General features: G+C 30.8%; 1 protein-coding gene and 3 pseudogenes across 1 annotated transcript; all 4 read right to left on the bottom strand.

Moving 5' to 3' along the window:
• Window positions 1–1,574: 1,574 nt before the first annotated feature.
• Window positions 1,575–4,846, bottom strand: LOC111286951 (receptor-like protein EIX2). The gene has a single exon (XM_089768953.1). The coding sequence runs from the start codon at window positions 4,844–4,846 to the stop codon at window positions 1,820–1,822; it is 3,027 nt and encodes a 1,008-aa protein (XP_089625079.1). The 3' UTR covers window positions 1,575–1,819.
• A 9,551-nt stretch (window positions 4,847–14,397) lies between these two features.
• On the bottom strand, window positions 14,398–14,816 carry LOC111286952 (peptidyl-prolyl cis-trans isomerase 1-like; annotated as a pseudogene).
• Window positions 14,817–15,468: 652 nt separating this feature from the next.
• Window positions 15,469–16,497, bottom strand: LOC149515543 (ethylene-response factor C3 pseudogene; annotated as a pseudogene).
• Window positions 16,498–18,411: 1,914 nt separating this feature from the next.
• Window positions 18,412–21,880, bottom strand: LOC149515542 (receptor-like protein EIX2; annotated as a pseudogene).
• Window positions 21,881–23,654: the final 1,774 nt, after the last annotated feature.

Genomic DNA, 23,654 nt, shown 5'->3' with positions numbered 1-23,654 from the left:
CTCATTTTCCGTGTTTTTTTATACATAAAGAAGTCGTAATTTATGTATAAAAAAATAGGTTGTAGATGATAAGATTTGAATATTATATTTACTGAATATTATATTTTAAAAATGATTATATAAATTAACTAAATTAAGTTGTAAGTTTTCGTTTTTCTTTTTTATTCTTCTCCGAGGCCTATAGTTAAGTTTTGCTCAAAAGTATAGTTGGCAACGGCAGCACTCCCTAGAAGTATCTCCCCTGTAAAGGCGGTTTGAGATTGAACATAAGAAATGTTAACTTTGCTAATAGATTAATAAAAAAAGCTATTAAAGTCATCTCTTCTATCTTCTACAAGATACACATTATTCAATAGATATGAATTATGCTTACCGCGTAATTGAATCAACACTTGACATCATAAAATAATTAGTTATCAATTTTGAAGAAAATCGTTAGGGGCATTTGATGGTCAAGAGGCATAATGGTTTTTTTTTTCTTTGAAGCTTTCAGTAAATAATTAGAGATACTTTTGTCATTTGTGTTAATTTAATATATCAAATTAATTGTATACGTTCAGTGTCACATCAGCCCAGTATTATCCTTATTGTCCTCTAATGATCTCTCATAATTTACTTATAAATATGAAGGTGCCAGCATCATTAAGACAACTTGATACTATTTCATTTTCTCTCATTCCCACTTCATTTCCAACGTGAATCTTTTTGACATACATGTCGGAGTGCAAATGCAAGAAATTTATCCTACATTTGCCTCTAACCGCCCTTTTCTTCCCCATTGCCTTTCCAAAAAACACCCCAAGGTGGGAGCTCAGCCATAACAAAAATATTAAGAACTTTCTAATTAAGCTTAATAATTTACAATTTAATTAAAAAAATCCATCTATTCCTATATATATAAGAGCCAAAATGGTAATAGGCTTCCACAATCAGAATGAAGGCATCCTTATCCATGATTGTAACTCCGTTGCTCTTAGTAGTTATTGATGGAATCAGTGCTAGAATGTGTTACGGCAGGGATATTCTGCTGCATTTTCATCAAATCCACCGTGAAAGAATGGCTTTGCAAGCTGTCACACGGTTGAAATCCACAGGGTTTCCATCGAACACCATATATCCACCACCAGCGGCCATTATAGAAAAGTTCAAACTGCACCAATTCCAAAGATATGGCTACTACAACTGCCACCATCACCGCCGCCACCATCCTCCTTTGGGATCAGCTTAGGTGATGAAAGAAGTGGTGTCAGAGGAGGCTGAAAGTGTAATCTATTTTCTATGAAGTGAACTTTCATTTTTTAATTTTAAATTTATAAACTATTTGATCAAATCTATGACCTTTTTTCAATTTATTTTAAATTATGAACATTTGAATCTTATAAATATATCAAAACTAAAAATAATTAATATATTATGAATACGTTTTTGTTGTTGGCTTTTCTTGTGCGATGATGTGAACTTTTATTTTTTATTTTTAAATTTATAAATGATTTGATCAAATCTATGATGTTTTTTCAATTTAGTTTAAATTATAAACATTTTTAAAACTTTTAGAAAAAGAGAAAGGAAAATACGACACTCTCTAATTTCCATATAAGAAATTAGGGGATTTATAAAAAAAAGCACCCAACTCATATTGAATAAAACTCCAACACATATTTATGAGTCTAATACATTAACACACATAATTTTATTTCATTTTAATAAATTATAACATGAAATACCACTTCCAAATCAGAATACATGGATAAAGTCAAGAGCATGCAAATCAAATTATTACATTACCAAACACACCGACATGAGCTGCCATTACAAATAATTACATACCAATAGTAGCCCAAAACATGCATAGCTTGTCACCAATTTGCTCCAATTTTTTATAATAAGCAAACCTCCAAGACCTGATTAAAACCAAGGGAGCCACTACTCCCCAAAACCCCATCGCAAATCCAAGCACTATGCTTTCATAAAGCCAATTCACCTCTGATGTTTTCTTTCCTCCACTACTACCTCCATTTGTACCATCAGGTGCTTCGCCTTTTTTGTTGCAATTTTTAGTGATTGGAAGTCCGCAAAGATGATTGCCAATGTAAGAAGACTTGTCAAAGCTTTGGAGTTGGGTGCTTGATGGGATTTGTCCTGTCAAGTTGTTGTAGGACAAGTTGAAGTGATTCAAGAAATTCAAATTGGAAAAACTTGAAGGGATTTCACCATGGAGTCGGTTCATCGACAAGTCAAGAGATTCCAACATCTCCATATTACCAATGGTCCCTGGTATCTTTCCAGTTAGGAGATTCCCTGACAAATTTAATGACAGCAGTCCCATGAGATAACCAAGTTCTTTGGGGATCTCTCCTGTGAGACTGTTAACTGAAAGGTCTATGCCGGTAACAAGTCCGAGTGTGGTGCTGTATTCATCCACTCTTCCTTTCATCACCAATAATGCACCAAAATAAAACGAGTTGTCAGGGTAGAATCTCGAGAACCAATTAGCCACGTGTGGGTTGAGGTTTGTGGCCATGGCACTTAGGTTACTAAAACATTTTGGAATAGCTCCTGAAATGTTGTTATAACCAAGATCCAAGACATGAAGAGAATTAAGAGCACAAATCTGATCAGGAATATAGTCTTGAAAGTTATTTGAACGGAGGTTTAGAATCACAAGGTTTGAGAGCTTGTCTCCAATCCATGCTGGAATACTTCCCATCAATTGATTTTCACTAAGATCAAGAACAAGCATATTAACTAAATGCTGCAATATGGATGGTACTTCTCCAAACAGGTTATTGTTACGAAAGCTTAATGACTTAATAAGACGCACAGATCCCAAGGATCTAGGAATTTTCCCAGTTAGATTGTTGTTTCCTAAATTTAGGACTTCCAACATTGGCATATTTTCCCAACAGTCTGGAATTTCACCTGACAAAAGATTTGATTCAACGTGAAGAATGTTCAAAACTTCCAGTTTATTTGAGGAATTACAAAGAAAATTAGAAAGTGATCCTGAAAAAAAGTTCTTGGACAAAAATAAATGCCCAAAATCTGAGAATATTGCCTGTGGCAATGGACCTGTGAATAGGTTGGAACTCAAGTCAGCCGTCCAACTTATTGGTAAATATGAAAACTCCCCGACTAGTTGGTTATGGGAAAGGTTTAGATATTCAAAAAAAGTCGAAAGGTTCCAAAACCAAATGGGAATGACACCTGAAATTCCAGCATGGGAGATATCTAAATTATCCATGTTCCCTTGGAATTGTAGCCACTGAGGAAATTGCAGACCAAGACGCCAGTTACCTAATCCAATACTTTCACAGTGAAAAGGGGGAATCCAACTTGGGTTTGGTATAAACGTTAACATGTTGTTAGATGCCCAAAAATATCTCAATATCGTGAGATTAGAAAAATGCGTTTCTGAGATATTTCCTTCCAACATATTATTGCTAACGTCTAAATCTTCCAAATTCCCAAGTTGTCCTAAAATTTGAGGAAGAGTTCCATTCAATCTGTTGTATGAAACATCAAGAAATTTCAATGATGACAACTTCCCTATCGAGAATGGAATGGGACCAGAAATGGAGTTTCGGTAAAGGGAAAGGTATGCCAAATTTTTAAATTGGCCAAGTTGATCAGGCAAATTGCCAGAAAGTTTGTTAGATGCAATATTTAATGACTCTAATCGATCCAAACTACATCTAGACAAACTCTCTATGATTTCTGAGACCTCATGATTAATTGTATTATTTGACAAATCCATCTCCCTCATATTGCAAAAACTTTCCAAATATTTGGGTTCAATCTCAAGCTGGTTATTTGAAAAATCAAGATGAGTAAGAGAGCTTAAGTTTCCAATGGCACTTGAAAAATTACCTTGCAGGCCGACACTGTTAAGACTAAGGAATTGAAGTTGGTTTAAATCAGACAACCAGTTGAGTGTCGATGATGAAGAGAATGAATTCCAACTAAGATCAAGAAATTTGAGAGAAGACATGTTTTGAAAGCCACTGGGAATCATACCTTCAACTCCACTAGAGCTAAGATCAATGGACACAAGACTACGAAGACTGAATATCCATGTCACCGAAGACAACAGGTTTTGAGAAAGATCAAGAACAGCAAGAGATGTGCAATTAACACTGATTGGAGATGGACCATTATTTAGAGAGCATCCTGACAAGTGTAACTCCACCAAAGAAGGAAGATTGTGTGTTGCCTGCAGCCAATCAGTTGCTTTACTAAGATTTGCAAGGCTCAAACCAAGATACTGCAGAGATGAAAGACCAGAAACCCATTGAAGAGTTTTAGCTTCAAATAAGGAATTGTGTCCAAGATCAAGATAATGCAGTTTTGAGAGATTTCCAAGATTATGGGGAATTGCTCCTTGGAAATTTGCCCAAGAGAGGTTAAGATACGTCAAACTCTTCATCGAACCAATGAATTGGGGAATTGCCAGGCCTCCAAATTCATTATTACTTAAGTCTAGGAAACTGAGATGTTTCAAATCGACCAAAGATGGATTTATTTTGCCTCCTAACTTTGATCGAAAGTAAGCATCCCATTCAGCAACCGGTGCATAAGCATCAGGACTAGTTGAAAGAAGCCCCAAATGCAGCTCTTTAACATGGCCAGTCAGGCTATTGCAGAAAACACCATGCCATTTACAGCAATCATCACCTTCAACCCAAGAAGATAGCTTGTTTGATCGATCAATGAGGTCTTGCTTGAACGTCAAAAGGGCTTGCCCCTCACTTCCAATGCAAAGCACATTGGAATTCCCATCACAAAAGCTAATAATAGCGGCTGCGATGACAAGAAGAAACCCAAACAAGGAAATTGTAACTGCTTTCATGGTTGCGTACTGATCATTGCTACCAACACCTAATATATAAAGTTAAAGAAAAATGTTTTCTACCACATCAAGCATTAGGAAATTTCTTCGAAGACTCCAATTTAAATTTCCAACTTGAAAATTTTCCACAGAAAGGATTCATATGTATGAATGAAATTCGACGTGTAGAAAGAACATCAAAAGAACTTGAAAAGGAGGTCAAGTCAAGTCAAGTCAACCAAGTATATGGAGTTAAAAATTTCCAGAAAATCCAATTTCCAACTTGAATTTTCCACGGAAAGCATTTATGGTCCATTTAAATTCTACAATTCTAGAAAGAAGAACAAAAAAGACTTGAAAAGTAAGTCAAGTCCACCAAATCTATGAAGTAAGTTCCACGGCCAAACAATTAACTCTTTAAGTCTTAAAAAAGAGAAAAAATATAAATAAAAATGAAAATGTAGAGAAAAAAAAAAACTACAAAAAATCTAGAGAAGCTAAGACTCTTTTTTCTTTTCTTTTTTTTTTTTTTGCTATAGTTACTTACTTTTTTTTAATATATGTATGGCGCCTAAAATTAAGAAATTTGTCGAAACAAGAATATTAATTCAAATTTAAAAAGTGGTTTTATATAAAAGTCTATGAGAGTAAAATGCTTAATTTTGCAAATTAAAATTTCAGTTTATTTTTGTCATAACGGTTTTGGCACTATTAGACGTAAGATGAGTTTTAAAATCGAGAAAATAAAATAGAGTTGCCACCAATCTTTGTTAGGGTGTGATTGGTCATCCAAAAGTTTATCTTTTTAATAAAACTATAAAAACGGGTTTAAAGTTTATCAACAAGATAGATTTCAGTTTACGAAAAACCGGGTTGGGTTCGAGAGTCGGTTACGCGCGGGGAAGGATTAGCACCCCCACAACGCCCATAAATTGGTACCATTCAACTATGCGCTATTTTCGGTGTTGGATAAAAATGATTTTAATTTAAAATTTAATACTAATTTCCTTCGTTTTAAAAAATATTTTTGCTAAAATTTTTATTTAGAAATATTGAGAAAATCTTTAAGTTAAAGAATTATCTTAAAATTCTCCAACATCTAGGCAGAATTTGAAATAACTCTTTTCGCTTAAGATTTAACACAACAATCCTTAAAATGAAATAACACTTCTTTATAGAAAATTATCGGTGACTCTCCAACATCTAGACAGAGTATCAAGAATTATTTCTTTTGGAATGTTATTTCTATTTTATTTTGTAATATCACAATTCTTTTTTAAAAGTATTATTCTTTTTCTTTTATTATAAAATATTTTATAACCAAGTAGTAAATAAAAATTAAAGACAGAATAGTGCAAATAATTATTGATAATAACATGCTAACGTATGTATGCAAATGAATGTTATGTAAAATGAAATGCAATTTAAGAGTTGGATTCTTAAGTATAATGAGACCACCCCGACTCTCCAATATCTAGGCAGAGCTTAGGTGCGACTGTTTATATTTAAGATCTCAATTTTTTATTATACTTTTTGTTTATTAATTCTATTATTAATGTGAATTACGAAATTGTGTGAAAACACTTAATGAAATAAAATTTTCTAAATACCCCATCATCTAGGCGGCATTCGGGAACAAATTGCTTCAAATAGAATTTTCACACGCGTCCTTAGGACTTTTAAGAGGTTTTGAGTAAAGGCTTGAGTAGAGGTCTTGAAGGTTTGGTTTTAAGGTTTAGAGGGTTTTAAAGCTTGAATTTTAGGATATAGAAGGTTTAGGGTTTTGATTTTAGAGTTTGGAGATTTTAGGGTTTGGAGATTTTAGGGTTTGGGGTTTTGATTTAAGGGTTTGGATTTTAGGGATTTTGGATTTTGGGATTTGGATTTTATGGGTTTCGAATTTTAGGGGTTTGGATTTAAAAGATTTTAGAGGGTTTGGATTTAAGAGATTTTGGATTTTTAGGGGGTTTGGATTTAAGAGATTTTGGATTTTTAGGGGTTTTAAAAACTTAGGATTTTGAAAATTAAAAATTAGTGTTTAAGGTTTAAGTAAAACGCGAACATCTCTAAAAATCCTCATCATCTAGGCGAACTTTCGGAGCAGGTTCAATTTTTTATAATTTTTGAAAACTAATTAAAAATTTCTTATGTGTTTTTTTTTATGAAAATTTATTCATAATAATTTTCCAATATCTAGACGGAATTATTTTTTTAGAAAAATATTTTTTATTCCCTCCAACATCTAGGCAGGGAAAATAATAATAATAGTAGATTTTTTTGAGCATTTTTAATATATATTTTTAATTATTATTTGTTTTCAATTTTATTATTATTATTTAAACAATTATTCTAACAAATTTAGAAATTTATCATGTATAAATATAAAAATATACTTAAAATAACAAAAATAATAATATAAAAAAAATTCAAAAATTCAAAAAAAAATTTTTTTTTTACCTGAACTGGATTGGTTAATGGTCCAGTCAACGACCGGTTTGGCTGGACCGAAAAGGGGTCGGTTCGGCGTGCGATTCGACTGAGCTTGAGGGTTTTTCAGAAAGTAGGTTGAACGAGTATTCTTTTTTTCTTTAGAGAGCCTTCCAGCCAGTTGAAGGGGAAAATCGATGGGGATTTTAAAGAGCTTCAATTAGGGGAGATCTGGGTGGCTGTAGGCTAGTGAGAGTGGGTAGATAAAGGGCTAGTTAGAAGGCTGTAGGGTGGCTGGTCGGGGGGCGGCAGCAGCACCAGCCACCCTACCTTCTGTTTTTCTATTTTTTGTTTTTTTATAATTATTTTATTTTATATTAAATTATTATTATTATTATTATCGTTATTATTAATATTATAGTGAAATAAAAACAGTAGACCCGAACAAAATCGATGTCTACAATCTTTCATAGTTAACATAATTATTTTTTATCCGTTAACTTTCAATACAACTTTAATCACCAAATATTAGTATAATTTTCACAATTCATAATTACAGATGCTAAATTTTGAATTTTAAATTTACTAAATATCATATTTTAAAAATATTTGTATGAATTAATTAAGTTAAATTTAAAATTTTTAAAACAAGATTTCAATGCGTGATTTGATTGTATTTAGTATAAGTCATATAGTATCACCTAACTTCTTTTTTTTATATATCCAACAAGCAATGGAACTAACCCCTCATATAAGCCATGGAAAAAAAGTTCTTTTAAAAGTATAAGGAGGGAATTTATAAATTTTAATGAAATATTGTATTTTGATTGATTGAATCTACAACTGATGTAATAAAAAATGTAATAATTTTTTTGAATAATTGAACGATATTAACTTAAGTAATTATAATTTTATTATTTCGTATTAAATTTTATATAAACTCTAGTTGTATAATTTAAATATAAAAGTGTTGGGCTAGTTTTGTTTTGCCTTCTACCTCCAAGCAAATGGGGTATTAGAATCTTTACAGGCCCAAACAACCCTGCTGCTGCTAATATACAAAACAAAGTCTTCCCCTGCTGCCTCCTCCCTATAAATATCTTCTATCTCTATTTTTCCTCACCATTCTCTCATCAACCTCTCTCAAACCCATCACCAATTGCCAAAATCCTTTCTTTTCTTCGTGTTTGAACCAAAACCTATCTCTTTTTTCCTTTCAGCCCCCTTTCCCACCTTCTAAAACCCTCCTAAAACCCATATAAGCTATTCCAATACCCAGCAACCCCAACCTCTACAGCAACAACTTTACTAACCTTTTAGGCCACCCCCATCTCCATTGCCTGCCCAATTCCATTCCTTTGACCCATGAATAAGAGTCCTATGTATTGTTAATTGTGGTCATGAATAATAAAAGTATCATGTGTTGGAAATAAAATTGTGACCCAAGCATAATAAGGTAATCAAATATATCATAAAAGAAAGGTATGGGGGTAAAAAAATAAAACCCATGAACTAAAATTGAACATTTTTGTTATCAATTAAGCCCTTGTTAAAGAAAAAATGATTAATTGTTTTCATCCAATAAAGAGCGTAATTGAATGAAAATAGATGTATAAGAGTTTAATTGAGTGAAAATATTTATTCAAAGGTTCAATTGATTTGAAATAAAAGATTTAGAGCTTGATTGATTGCAATAAAATATCAGAGACTTAAATGATTATTATTTAAGAGATTCCTTTTTGCTTATTATTTTTTGTTATAGTTATTTTCTTTTTTTTTTTGTTAAATCAAATTTTACTATATTTGTTTGATTAAAATTAAGTAAATTATTGAAAAAGAATATTAACTCAAATACAACACTGGTTTTATATAAAAATGATGGTATAATACTTTATATATATTAATGTGATTTCAAACATTTAATTTTGCAAAATTTTAATATATCATTCACATTTAACTTAATTAATTTTTTTTCATTGATTTTCAATATAATTTTAGTCTCCATTCATTTGTATTATTTTCTCAATTCATGACCAAGTCTTAAATACGCAAATGATAATGATAAGTGCATTGAAAAGTAACAAACACGAAGCCTACTTTGCAAGAAAGAAAGCTTGTAACCAATGCTTTCCACCTTTCTTAAGCTAACCACAATGATTTGTTGAAATACAAAGAAAAATTGTGACCTCCAATTTTCAGCTTGAATTTTCCAAACAAGCATTTTATGGTCCATTGAAATTCGACAATTGTAGAAAGAAGAACAAAAAAGACTTGACAAGTAAGTCAAGTCAACCAAGTCTATGGAGTTAAAATTTTCCAGAAAAACCAATTTCCAACTTGAATTTTTTTATGGTCCATTTCTAGAACAAAAAAGACTTGACAAGTAGTTCAAGTCCGCATTGTCTATGAAGTAAGTCCCACGGTCAAATAATTAACTCTTTAAGTCTTAGAAAAGAGAAAAAATATAAATAAAAATGAAAATTTAGAGAAACAATAAAATTACAAAAAATTTAGAGAAGCTAACACTCTTTTTCCTTATTATTTTTTTGCTATAGTTACTTTTTTTTTTTGTTAAATCAAGTTTTAATATATGTGTGGCGCCTAAAATTAAGAAATTTATCAAAAAAAGAATATTAATTCAAATATAAAAAGTAGTTTTATATAAAAATCTATGAAAATAAAACGCTTACAGTTTATCTTTCATAGTTAACACAATTATTTTTTATCCATTACCTTTTAATACAACTTTAATCACCAAATATTAGTATAATTTTTACAATTCATAATTATAAATATTGAGATTTAAATTTTAAATTTATTGAATATCATATTTAAAAAATATTTGTATGAATCAATTAAGTGAAATTTTAAAATTTTAAAACAAGATTTCAGGTTTGATTGTACTTAGTATGATTTCTATAGTATCACCAAGCTTTTTTTTTTTTTAATATCCAACAAGCAATGGAACTAACCCCTCATATAAGTCATGGAAAAAAATTCTTTTGAAATTATAAGGAGAAAATTTACAAATTTTAATGATGTGTTGTATTTTGATTGATTGAATCTACAATTGCTGTAATAAAAAATGTAATAATTTTTTTAAATAATTGAATGATATTAATTTAAGTAATTATAATTTTATTATTTCGTATTAAATGATACATAAACTCAAGTTGTATAATTTAAATGATATACACTTAAATATAAAAGTGTTGGGCTAGTTTTTTTTGCCTTATGGCACTAAGCAAATGGGGTATTAAAATCTTGACATGCCTAAACAACCCTGCTGCTGCTAATGAACAAAATAAAGCCTTCCCCTTCTCCCTCCTCCCTACAAGTATCTTCTAACTCTATTTTTCCTCACCATGCTCTCATCAACCTCTCTCAAACCCATCACCAATTGCCAAAATCCTTTCTTTTCTTCATTTTTGAACCAAAACCTATCTCTTTTTTCCTTTCACCCCCTTTTCCCACCTTCTAAAATCCTCCTAAAACCCATCTAAGCTATTCCAATCCCCAGCAACCCCAACCTCTACAGCAACAACTTTACTAAACTTTTAGGCCACCCCCATCTCATTGCCTGCCCAATTCCATTCCTTTGACCCGTGAATAAGAGTCCTATGTTTTGCTAATTGTGGTCATGAATAACAAAAGTATCATGTGTTGAAAATAAAATTGTGATGCAAGTATAATAAGGTAATCAAATATATCATAAAAGAAAGGTAAATGGGTGAAAAAAAAAAACCCCATGAACTAAAATTCAACATTTTTTTTATCAATTAAGCCCTTGTTAGAGAAAAGCCAGTTAATTGTTTTCGTCCAATAAAGAGCTTAATTGAATGAAAACAGATGTATAAAAGTTTAATTGAGTGAAAAAATATATGTAAAGGTTTACTTGATTTGAAATAGAAGATTTAGAGCTTGATTAATTGCAATTAAATATTAGGAACTTAAATGATTGTTAAATTTTTGTCTAAGATTTTTTTTAAACCTTATCCCTAAAAAATTCATAAAAAAATTTACATAAAATTTAGAGAAGTTAAGACTCTTTTTTCTTATTATTCTTTGCTATAGTTTTAAATCAAATTTTGCTATATATGTTTGGCTAAAATTAAGCAAATTGTTGAAAAAGAATATTAATTCAAATACAACACTAGTTTTATATAAAAATGAAGTTATAATACTTTATGTACGTGATTTCAAACGTTTAATTTTGCAAAATTTTAATATATCTTTCGTAGTTAACATAATTATTATTTTTTCACTAACTTTTAATAAATTTTAATCACCGTTCACTAGCATCATTTTCTCAATTCGTGACTAAGTCTTAAGCACGTAAATAATAATGATAAATATATTGAAAAGTAACAAACACGGCGCATAAACATGCCAATTGATCTACCCCGTAAGGAAGAAAGCTTGTGACCTATGCTTTCCAACTTTTCATAGTATGCTAACCACCATGATTTGATGAAATACAAAGCAAGCTTGTGACCTCCAATTTCCAACCTGAATTTTCCACAAATAGCATTTTGTGATTCATTGAAATTCGATAATTGTAGAAAGAAGAACAAAAAACTTGACAAAGGAGTCAAATCCACCAAGTCTGTGGAGTAAGTCCCATGGCCCGGTAATTAACACTTTAGGTCTTAGAAAAGAAAAAAAATTACAAAAAAATTACAAAAAATATAGAGAAACTAAGACTCTTTTTCCTTATTATTATTTTTTTAGTTATAGTTATTTTATTTATTTTTTTTTGTATATTGTTGGAGCCTAAAATTAAGAAAATTGATGAAAAAAGAATATTAATTCAAATATAAAACGTGATTTTATATAAAAATGAAGTTGTATAAAAATCTATGAAAGAAAAACGTTTAATTTGCAAATTAAAATTTCGTATATCTTTCGTAGTTTAGGTGGGTTTGAAAATATAAGGGAAGTTTTTGATTGGAAACATTTGAAGCTTGAAGTAGATGAGACTCAGTATGAATTTGTTACTTGTTATAATGTCGAATGTGAGATTTATACATTTTAGAGAAGTTAAAAGATTCCTTTTTGTTTATTATTTTTTGTTATAGTTATTTTATTTTTTTTTTACTATATTTGTTTGACTAAAATTAAGTAAATTATTGAAAAAGAATATTAATTCAAATACAACACTGGTTTTATATAAAAATGATGCTATAATACTTCATATATATTAATGTGATTTCAAACATTTAATTTTGCAAATTTTTAATATATTATTCACAGTTAACGCAATTAGTATATTTTTTTATTAATTTTCAATATAATTTTAGTTACCGTTCTTTTGTATTATTTTCTCAATTCATGACTAAGTCTTAAATACGTAAATGATAATGATAAGTGCATTGAAAAGTGACAAACACGAAGCCCACTTTGCAAGAAAGAAAGCTTGTAACCAATGCTTTCCACCTTTTCTTAGTAAGCTAACCACAATGATTTGTTGAAATACAAAGAAAATTTGTGACCTCCAATTTTCAGTTTGAATTTTCCAAAAAAGCATTTTTATGGTCCATTGAAATTCGACAATTGTAGACAGAAGAACCAAAAAGACATGACAAGTAAGTCAAGTCCACCAAATCTATGAAGTAAGTCTCACGGCCAGGTAATTAACTCTTTAGGTCTTTGAAAAGAGAAAAAAAATTAAATAATGAAAAATTAGAAAAAAATATAATTACAAAAAATTTAGAGAAGCTAAGATTCGTTTTTCTTGTTATTTTTTGCTATAGTTATTTTCTTTTTTCATTTTTGCCATATCAAATTTTGCTATATATGTTTAAACGCCTAAAATTAAAAAATTGTTGAAAAAAGATTATTAATTCAAATATAAAATAAGATTTTATTTAAAAATGAAGTTATATAAAATTCTATGAATGTAAAACGTTTAATTTTGCAAATTGAAATTTTAGTTTATCTGTCATAGTTACCACAATTATTTTTTTATCCATTAATTTTTAATACAATTTTAATCACAAAATATTAGTATGATTTTCATAAGTCCTAATTATAGATATTAGGATTTGAATCTTAAATTGAATGTCACCTCTTATAGGTGACTGTATAAATTAATTAAATTAAATATGTTGATTTGATTGTACTTGGTATAATTCATATAGTATCACCAAACTTTTTCTTTATATAACCAACAAGCAATTGAACTAGCCCCTCACATAAGCCATGGAAAAAATTTTCTCTTCAAACTATAAGAAGAGAATTTACTTAATGACGTATTATATTTTGATTGATTGAATTTACAATAGACGTGATAAAAAATATAATAATTTTTTATTATTTTGATGAGTTTTTTTTTTAATTTTTATATACAAATTGACATAATTGAACGATATTAATTTAAGTAATTATGTTTTTATTATTTCATATTAAATGTTATATAAATTCAGTTTGTATAATTTAAAAACTCTGGGTGATATATACATATATATATATTAAATATAAAAGTGCTGGGCTAGTTGAGTTTTGCCTTATGCCACCAAGCAAACGGGGAATTATTAGAATCTTGACAGGCCTAAACAAAATAGAGTCTTCCCCTTCTCCCTCCTTCCTGCAAATATCTTCTACCTCTATTTTTCCTCACCATGCTCCCATCATCCTCTCTTAAACCCATCACCAATTGCCAAAATCCTTTCTTTTCTTCATTTTTGAACCAAAACCCATCTGTTTTTTCCCTTCACCTCCCTTTCTCACCTTCTAAAACCCAACTCAGCTATTCTAGTCCCCAGCAACCCCCCAAACCTCTGCAGCAACAACTTTACTAACCTTTTAGGCACCCCCATCTCCATTGCCTGCCCAATTCCGTTCCCTTGACCCATGACTAAGTGTCCTCGTATATGTTCTGTTAATTGTGATCAAGCATAGTTAAAGTATCATGTGTTGAAAATAAAATTGTGATCCAACTATAATATAAATGAAATTGATCAGTTCCTCTCCTAACCAAAATGTATAATATGATAAAACATGACACTGAAGCAATTTTTCCTTCAGGAGTGTCTCAAATTTCTATTGAAACGTACATTATCAGTGACTAACAAAGTGGATAGAGTCCAAATTGCCATGTAGAAACATAAAAAAAATACATTACTTCATCATTCCCAGCTTTTCCATCAATTTTCTTTTGGTTGACCACGGTCTTCGATCACAACTGGTTGCAAAGTCCTCCCACTTTCTGAGCCAGCTTTTTCCATCTCCTTGACAACGCTTATCCATCCACTTCTTTACCAAACACAACATGCTTTCCATCAAGCCATGGAGTCTTCTCAGTGCATATAAAGAATTGGGAACCATTGGTGTTTGGTCCAGCATTGGCCTTTGACAAGCAACGAGGTCCGATATGTTTGAGCTTGAAATTCTCATCTGCAAATTTCATGCCATAGATTGATTCTCCACCAGTGCCATTCCCCCTTGTGAAATCTCCACCTTGACACATGAAGCTCGGGATGATTCGGTGAAATGCTGATCCTTTATGGTGCAATGGCTTCCCAGACATTCCGAAACCCTTGTCCCCAGTGCAGAGTATTTGCAATTATATTGTGGGCTAACACAGTCAAGTAATCCAGATTTAGGTCAATTAATGTCAAATTACAAATAATTATAGTGGTATCATATTCGAACATGTAGTATGATATTAATTAAGTATGATCCTAGTTTAATTCTGTATTTAAATCCATAATATGATTGGTCAATTTTGATTAATTTATATATCGAAAAGCTCATGATGGTAACAACACATCCATGGGCTTGGATTTAGGGGGATTGATTTCTTTTCCACATTAAAAACAGTTTTAGTTATAAATTATGATAGTGATTCGGTTAGCCTTCAGCCAAATTGGTTATAGTTCAATTAGAGCTTCATCTAATTCAAAATTGTGTCCAAATTGCCTTGGCAATTGCACATATTGCTCAAGGAAAAAGTGGTTAATATTCTTCTTTCCCGAAAAGAAAATAAAAAACCTCAATTGAAAAGAAAATAGAATGGCTTTACTGATAAGGATATGGTGAGATATGGACAGAAATCTTATAAATTAGAAAACATATTTTCTTTTATACCAAGAAAAAAAGAAATGAGAATACAAATTGGCGCAACGACCTTTATTTTCAAGTGTTCTTTTAAGCAAAAAAGAAAATAAAACTACTGCTAATATATGATTAATATAGATGATAACTCTTCATGAATTCAAAATAACTAGAAATTGTTATCATATATATATGTATGTATATATAGAAGAACGAAAATTTGTAGAAATGTTCAACTAGTATGTAATATAATTGTTGGCGAAAATTATACATAGCACTAAACTTTGATTGTACATCATCTCAAAGATTTACAAATTCACAGACAATATCCAACAAAAAATTTGGTCCTCCTCCACTATCTCAATTGAAAAGGGAGAAGAAACAAAAAAGGGAAGAAAAAATGTTGGTGTTTGACTCAAATATTCACCAATAAGGAGTTGCACTCTCAGATTTACTTAGAAGCTCCTCCAAATAATCAGCTCCTAAATCCTTAAACACCAGGATAATTTCCATCCCCATTTCCTTCTTTCTTGATCTTCATGTTCCCTGATCTTTTGCTCTTCATGGAGTACCTTTTCTCAATTGTCAAAGTAGGTGAACAACTTTCTTCAAATCCATAGTTCATTTCTTGAAGTGAATCATAAACTGTATCCATTGGAAAATTGATTATCACCATCGGACCTCGCATTGCGAGTGTAGCTTGATCATACGCTAGCTGTAGCCTCATCTATATCCAAGGTTCCAGGCCAAAGTCTAACACCATTCCTTATGGAATCCCTTATCTCAACTGCATATTTTCCCCATGGCCTCTTCCTAACTCCTCTATACGAAACCTCCTTTCCTGTCTCATCTTCATTTGCATTCAACTTCACTTAATGATCCTTTCTAAAACTATTACGGATGTGGTATCAAAAGTGTTTTCCTATGCTTGATTTAGGACTCCCAAAGGAACATTTCTTGGGAGTCATTTCCATTGAAAGGAAGGGTTTGGTTATGGAGATAATTGAATGATTCTGGTGAGAATTTTTTTGAGAAATATAGCAAGAAGAGGATTCAAGAGACAATTGGAGATTTGGGTAATGAAAAAATGAAGAGTCCATGCATGAAAATCAAGTAATTCTTATAATGGAAACGATTATTCTTCTTCGATCTTTTAATTAATTCACTTTGATTTTGCTTTTTGGTTTTGGTCATGGGAAATGAAATTTGAAGCTTAGTGATATATATATATATATATATATATATATATATATAGTAATTACAAGCTAGGGAGGGAAAGGCTACATTATTCAAATATTTATTTTAAAAATGTAAAAAAAAAAGAAGAAGGAACAAATTAAAGAAACGATGGAAAGAGAGTAAAATTGTATGAAGATGTTATTAGCGTCCAACATCATTATTTGGTCGCAGAATCGACAGGTGAGTCAAAAGGAATACTCGTCGGGGCATGACGGCCAGGTCAAGTCAAAATTCTCTTACATCACCCGTGATGTTTCGCTTTTATGTCCTACCTATAACTCATATTTTTAGCTAATTAAAATTGTAAATCATTATGCTTAGAGTGATCAATTACAATGTTAATTACCTTATATTGATGAACATGATTTGATTAATATAGTCGGGTTATAGTTAAAGTTTGTCATAATTTTATTTTTTATGCAAGAAAGATTATAATTTGAGAATTAAAAAAAGAATTATAGATGCATAAATTTAAATTTTAATCTAATCTAAAGTACTTTTTAAAATATTTATATAAATCAATTAGACTAGACTTTGAATTTATAAAAAGATTACTTTATATATATATATATATATATACACTTTTCATTTAAATTATATGATATAATCATATTATTGAAAGGGGTTAATTTTAATTTTTCAAGTATCACTAATAAGTGAATGCTGATGAAATAAAAATTTACCTATCTAATAATAATGTATAATATAGAATAAATAATCAATATATTTTTAAAAATATTATTTTATGGTGTGATTTTAATAAAACAAAAAAATATATTTTTTCATTGAATAATTATTTCATATAATCCTTCTTTTATTAATTATGTCAAAATTTATCGTAAATGAGTTTCTTAAACTAGCATAATTGATGTTATACTAATTTTTTGAATAGAAAATAAGATGTTATACTAATTGTTAATACATACATTGGTCATTATTTTAAATGTTTTTATCCATTACTAGAATTTCATCCCACTATTTTAGGTAAGTTACTTTTCATTGTTTTTAATATATTTATAATTATTTTTAATAAAAAAATAATAATAATTTTAACTCACTTGTTGAATCTTATAAATATATCAAAATTAAAAAATAATAATAATTTTAACTCACATGTTACGCTTTTGTTGTTGGCTCTTTTGCTATGACATGAACTTTTATTTTTTATTTTCAAATTTATAAATTATTTGTTCAAATCTATGACGTTTTTCCAATTTAGTTTAAATTATAAACATTTTAAAACTTGTAGAAAAAAGAAAAAGAAAAATACAACTATATTTTTTTATGATGACTTACGTTTGATTTTTAATTTTTTGAATTTTTTTTCTTTTTATATTTCTTTATTTATTATTATTTCGATTAAAATTTTTCAAAATTACATAAATTTGGATAAAAAAGACTATTTTGCTTGATTCATTCATGGGTTAGTAATGTGAAGTGAATTGACAAAATCAGGTTGATCAGATTCGGCCAGCTTTTATATATATATTTTTTCTCGTAAACCGACATTCTCCAATTTCTATATAATTGCAATAAAAGCTTTCACTTCCTTTGGATTTATAAAAAATTGTAGTTTTTGAAATTTTACTTTTGAACAACAAATCAAAATCATAACGAAGACTAGTATAAGAAATATTTCAAATTAGAGGATTTATAAAAAAATTTTACCTTCAAGCCATATTGCATAAAAACTTGAACATAGGTCTACGAATCAAATACATTAACACACACAATTTTATTTCATTTCAATAAATTATAACATGGAATACTACATCCATAAACCGAATACATGGATTAAATAAAAAGCTTGCAAATCAAGTTATTACATTACCAAACACACCGAAATGAGCTTCAATTACAAATAATTACATACCAATAGTAGCCCAAAACACATATAGCTTATCACCAATTTGCTCCACTTTTTAATAATAAGCAAACCTCCAAGACCTGACGAAAACCAGGGGAGCCACTACCCCCCAAAACCCCATCACAAATCCAAGTACTACGCTTACATAAAGCCAATTCACATTAGACCTTTTCTTTCCTCCACTCCTACCTCCATTTGTAACATCAGGTGTTTCGCCATTTCTGCTGCAATTTTTAGTGACTGGAGGTCCACAAAGATGATTGCCAATGTACGAAAACCTGTCAAAGCTTTGCAGCTGGGTGCCTGATGGGATTTGTCCTGTCAAGTTGTTGTAGGACAAGTTCAAGTGATTCAAGAAATTCAAATTGGAGAAACTTGAAGGGATTTCACCATGGAGTTGGTTCATCGATAAGTCAAGAGATTCCAACACCTCCATATTGCCAATGTTCTCTGGTATCTTTCCTGTTAGGAGATTCCCTGACAAATTTAATGACCGCAGTCCTATGAGATTACCAAGTTCTTCGGGGATCTCTCCTCTGAGACTGTTAACTGAAAGGTCTATGCCGACAACAAGTCCTAGTATGGTACTGTAATCATCCTCTCTTCCTTTCATCACCAATAATGCACCCAAAAGAAACAGGTTATTAGACTCGAATGACCAGGTACTGTTTCCCACGTGTATCTTGAGGGGTTTTATGGCCATGGCACTTAGGTTACTAAAACATTTTGGAATTGCTCCTGAAATGTTGTTATAACCAAGATCCAAGAACTGAAGAGAATTATGAGCACAAATTTGATCAGGAATATAGGCTTGGAATTTATTTGAACGGAGGTTTAGAACCACAAGGTTTAAGAGGTTGTCTCCAATCCATGCTGGAATACTTCCCGTCAATTGATTTTCACTAAGATCAAGAATAAGCATGTCAACCAAATTCTGCAGTGTAGATGGTACTTCTCCAAGTAGGTTATTGTTACGAAGGTTTTATGACAGAACACGGCGCAAAAATCCCAAGGATCTAGGAATTTTCCCAGTTAGATTGTTGTTTCCCAAATTTAAGACTTTCAAAAATTGCCAATTTTCCCAACAATTTGGAATTTCACCAGATAGAAGATTTGATTCAATGTCAAGAATGGTCAAAGGTTCCAATTTAGTTGAGGAATTGCAAAGAAAATTGGAAAGTGTTCCTGAAAATAGATTCTTAGACAAAAATAAAAACATCAAATCTGAGGGTGCCTGTAGCAATGGACCTGTGAATAGGTTGGAACTCAAGTCAACAACCAAACTCCTAGGAAAATATGAAATCTTCCCCACTAGTTGGTTGTTGGAAAGATTTAGATATTCAAATTGAGTCGAAAGGTTCCAAAACCAAGTGGGAATGACACCTGGAATTTCAGCATGGGAGATATCTAAATGAAACAAGTTCTTTTGGAATTGTAGCCACTGAGGAAATTTCGGACCAAGATGACAGTTACCTAATTCAATATTTTCACAGTGGAAAGGAGGAATCCAACTTGGATTTGGTTTAAACGTTAACATGTTGTTAGATGCCCTGAAAATTCTCAATCTTGTGAGATTAGAGAAGTGCATTTCTGATATATTTCCTTCCAACATATTATTGCTAACGTCTAAATGTTCCAAATTCCCAAGTTGTCCTAAACTTTGAGGAAGAGTTGCATTCAATTGATTGTTTGAAACATCAAGCAACTTCAAAGATGATAGCTCCCCTACCGGAAGAGGTCCGGTTAATTGATTGTATGAAACATCAAGAACTTTCAATGATGACAACTTCCCTATTGAGAATGGAATGGGACCAGAAATGGAGTTTTCAGAAAGGGAAAGGTATGCCAGATTTTTAAATTGGCTGAGTTGATCAGGTAAATGGCCAGAAAGTTTGTTAGATTCAATATTTAATGACTCTAATCGATCCAAACTACATCTAGACAAACTCTCTATGATTTCTGATACCTTATGATCAATTCCGTTATTTGACAAATCCATCTCTCTCAGATTACAAAGACTCTCCAAACATTTGGGTTCTATAATTTCAAGCTGGTTATGTGAAACATCAAGATGAGTAAGAGAGCTTAAGTTTCTAATGGCACATGAAAAATTACCTTGCAGGCCGACACTGCTAAGACCAAGGAATTGAAGTTGGTTGAAATTAGACAACCAGCTGAGTGTCGATGAAGAAGAGAATGAATTCCTACTAAGATCAAGAAATTTGAGAGAAGACATATTTTGAAAACCATTGGGAATCACACCTTCAACTTCATTGGAGCTAAGATCAATGGACACAAGACTACGAAGACTGAATATCCATGTAGGCACCGAAGACAATGTATTTGTGGAAAGATCAAGAACAGCAAGAGATTTGTAATTAACACTGATTGGAGATGAATCATTATTTAGATTGCAGCCTGACAAGTGTAACTCTACCAAAGAAGGAAGTTTGTGTGTTGCCTGCAGCCAATCAGTTGCTTTACCAAGATCTGCAGAACTCAAATCAAGATACTGCAGAGAAGAAAGACCAGAAACCCATTGAAGAGTTTTAGCTTCAAATAGGGAATTGTATCCAAGATCAAGGCAATGCAAATTTGAGAGATTTCCAAGCATATGGGGAATTGTTCCTCGAAAATTTGCCCGAGAAAGGTTAAGATATGTCAAACTCTTCATCGAACCAATGAATTCGGGAATTGCCAGACCTCCAAAGTCGTTATTGCTTAAGTCTAGGAAATTGAGACATTTCAACTCGATCAAAGAAGGATTTACTCTGCCCCCTAGCTTTGAGCGAAAGTAAGCATCCCATTCAGCTGACCGAAAATAAGCATCCCACAGAGCAATTGGCTTATCCTCATGAGCATCCCTTTCAACGACTGGCACATCTTCAGCAGGACTTCTTGAAAGAAGCCCCAAGTGCAGCTCTTTGACGTGGCCAGTCAAGTTATTGCAGAAAACACCAAGCCACTCACAGCAATTCTCACCTTCAACCCAAGAAGATAGCCTGTTTGATTGATCAATGAGGTCTTGCTTGAACTTCAAAAGGGCTTGTCTCTCACGTTCAATGCAAAGCGCATTGGAATTCCCATTACAAAAGCTAATATCGATGGCTGCGATGGCAAGAAGAAATCCAAACAAGGAAATTGTAACCGCTCTCATGGTTGCATATCGATCCTTGCTACCAACACCGAATATATAAAGTTAAAGAAAAATATTTTCCACCACATCAAGTGCTAGGAATTTTCTTCAAAGGCCTCCAATTTAAAATTCCAGCTTGAATTTTCCTCAAAAGCAATCATACGTATAAATTCGACAAGTGTAGAAAGAATATAAAAAGAACTTGACAAGAACTTTAAGTCAACCAAGTCTATGGAGCAAGTCTCACGGCCAGCTAATTAACTCTTTAGGTTTTAGAAAACAGGAAAAAATGAAATAAAAAATGAAAAGTTTAGAAAAAAAATAAAATTACATCAACTTTAGAAAAAAGTTAAATACTCTTTATCTTTATTTTTTTTCTATAGTTATTGCTTTTTTTGTTAAATCAAATTTTGCTATATATTTTTAGCTAAAATTAAGCAAAATTGTTGACAAAAGATAATTCAAGTACAACACTGGTTTTATATAAAAATAAAGTTATAATAATTTATGTACATGACTTTAAACATTTAATTTTGTAAATTTTTAATATATCTTTTATAGTTAACACAGTTATTATTTTTTCATTAATTTTTAATATAATTTTAATCACCGTTCATTAGCATCATTTTCTCAATTCATGGCTAAGTCTTAAACACGTAAATGATAAGACGAATGCATAAAAAAGTAACGAACACGGAGCACAAATAAGCCAGCTGATCTAACCCTTGAGGCAGAAAACTTGTGACCGTTGCTTTCAACTTTTGATAGTAGGCTAACCACCATGATTTGATGAAACACAAAGAAAGCTTGTGACCTCCAATTTCCCACTTGAATTTTCCACAAAAAGCATTTTATAGTCCATTAAAATTCAACAATTGTAGAAAGAACAAAAGACTTGATAAAGGAGTCAAGTCCACCAAGTCTATGGAGTAAGTTGCACGGCCCAGCAATTAACTCTTTAGGTCTTAGAAAAGAGAAAAAATAAATAAAAAATAAAAATTGAGAAAAAAATAAAATTACAAAAAATTTAGAGAAGTAAAACTCTTTTTCTTTATTATTTTTTTGCTATAGGCTTTTTTTTTTAAAATCAAAATTTGCTATATATGTTTAGCTAAAATTAATGTAAAATAAGTGATGATGGTAATAATTAATGGTTAAAATAAGATATGATAATGTAAACTATATATATTTTTTTGGTCAGTAAAAGTAAAATTAATGGTGAATAAGTGATGATGTTTATAATTAATTTAATATTATCAAGTTCAACTAATTTAAAAATAATATTTTTATGAATTATAATAAAGAAATTAAAATTTATATTTCGTGTTATCAGGGAGAACTGAAAACCTCCCACGACTAACCCAATCAACAAGCACACGTTCTTCATCCTTACCACCTTCATTTGTAACAACTTTTCTGTTGTAGTTTACACTGACCGGAGGTCCACAAAGTTGATTGCCAATGTAAGAGAACTCGTCAAAAGTTTGGAGTTAGGTACTTGATGGGATTCTTGCCCTCAAAATCAAGAGATTTTAGTATCCTCATTGTCACGCTCCAAACCTGAAGATTTAGAGCTTAATAATGCCGCATACTTATGAGACGAATCTTATAAGCGTATAAGACAACAGATATCTAACTAAATTAAAATCTTCAATAATCTTTAAAATAATACTTTACAGAATCTCAAGTCTATAAAATTATACTCTTTGTAAATTAGTCGAATATACTAAAATTCTTACTAATAAATCTTTTAGAATCAATAATAAAATACTCACTTCAAAAGTAATACCAAATTAAAGATAGATTCTAATCTTGCTAATCAAAGTAGTTGTCAAGATTAAGTCTCCTATGACGCAAACATTGAAATTTGAAAAAGTAAAGAAAAATAAAGGAATGAGTACGATGACTCGGCAAGTAACTGATATCCCCTCAGTTGGATTAAGTATGTCACAAAACATTTAGGCCAAAACATTAACTAAGTGATTCAAAAATATTTTGGGTAATCTTGTGTTCAAACACATTTTCACAAATCATATTCTCAAAATCAAATTCTCAGATTACAAAATGAAATAAATATCACAAAATTATAAAATTTATTAGTCTCC

The sequence above is a fragment of the Durio zibethinus genome, chromosome 12 (genome assembly GCF_047325235.1).
Source record: "Durio zibethinus cultivar Kanyao isolate XHJ-2024 chromosome 12, ASM4732523v1, whole genome shotgun sequence".
Classification (NCBI taxonomy): domain Eukaryota; kingdom Viridiplantae; phylum Streptophyta; class Magnoliopsida; order Malvales; family Malvaceae; genus Durio; species Durio zibethinus.
The sequence above is the reverse complement of the archived record's forward strand: the minus strand, read 5'-3'. Positions and strand labels throughout refer to the sequence as shown.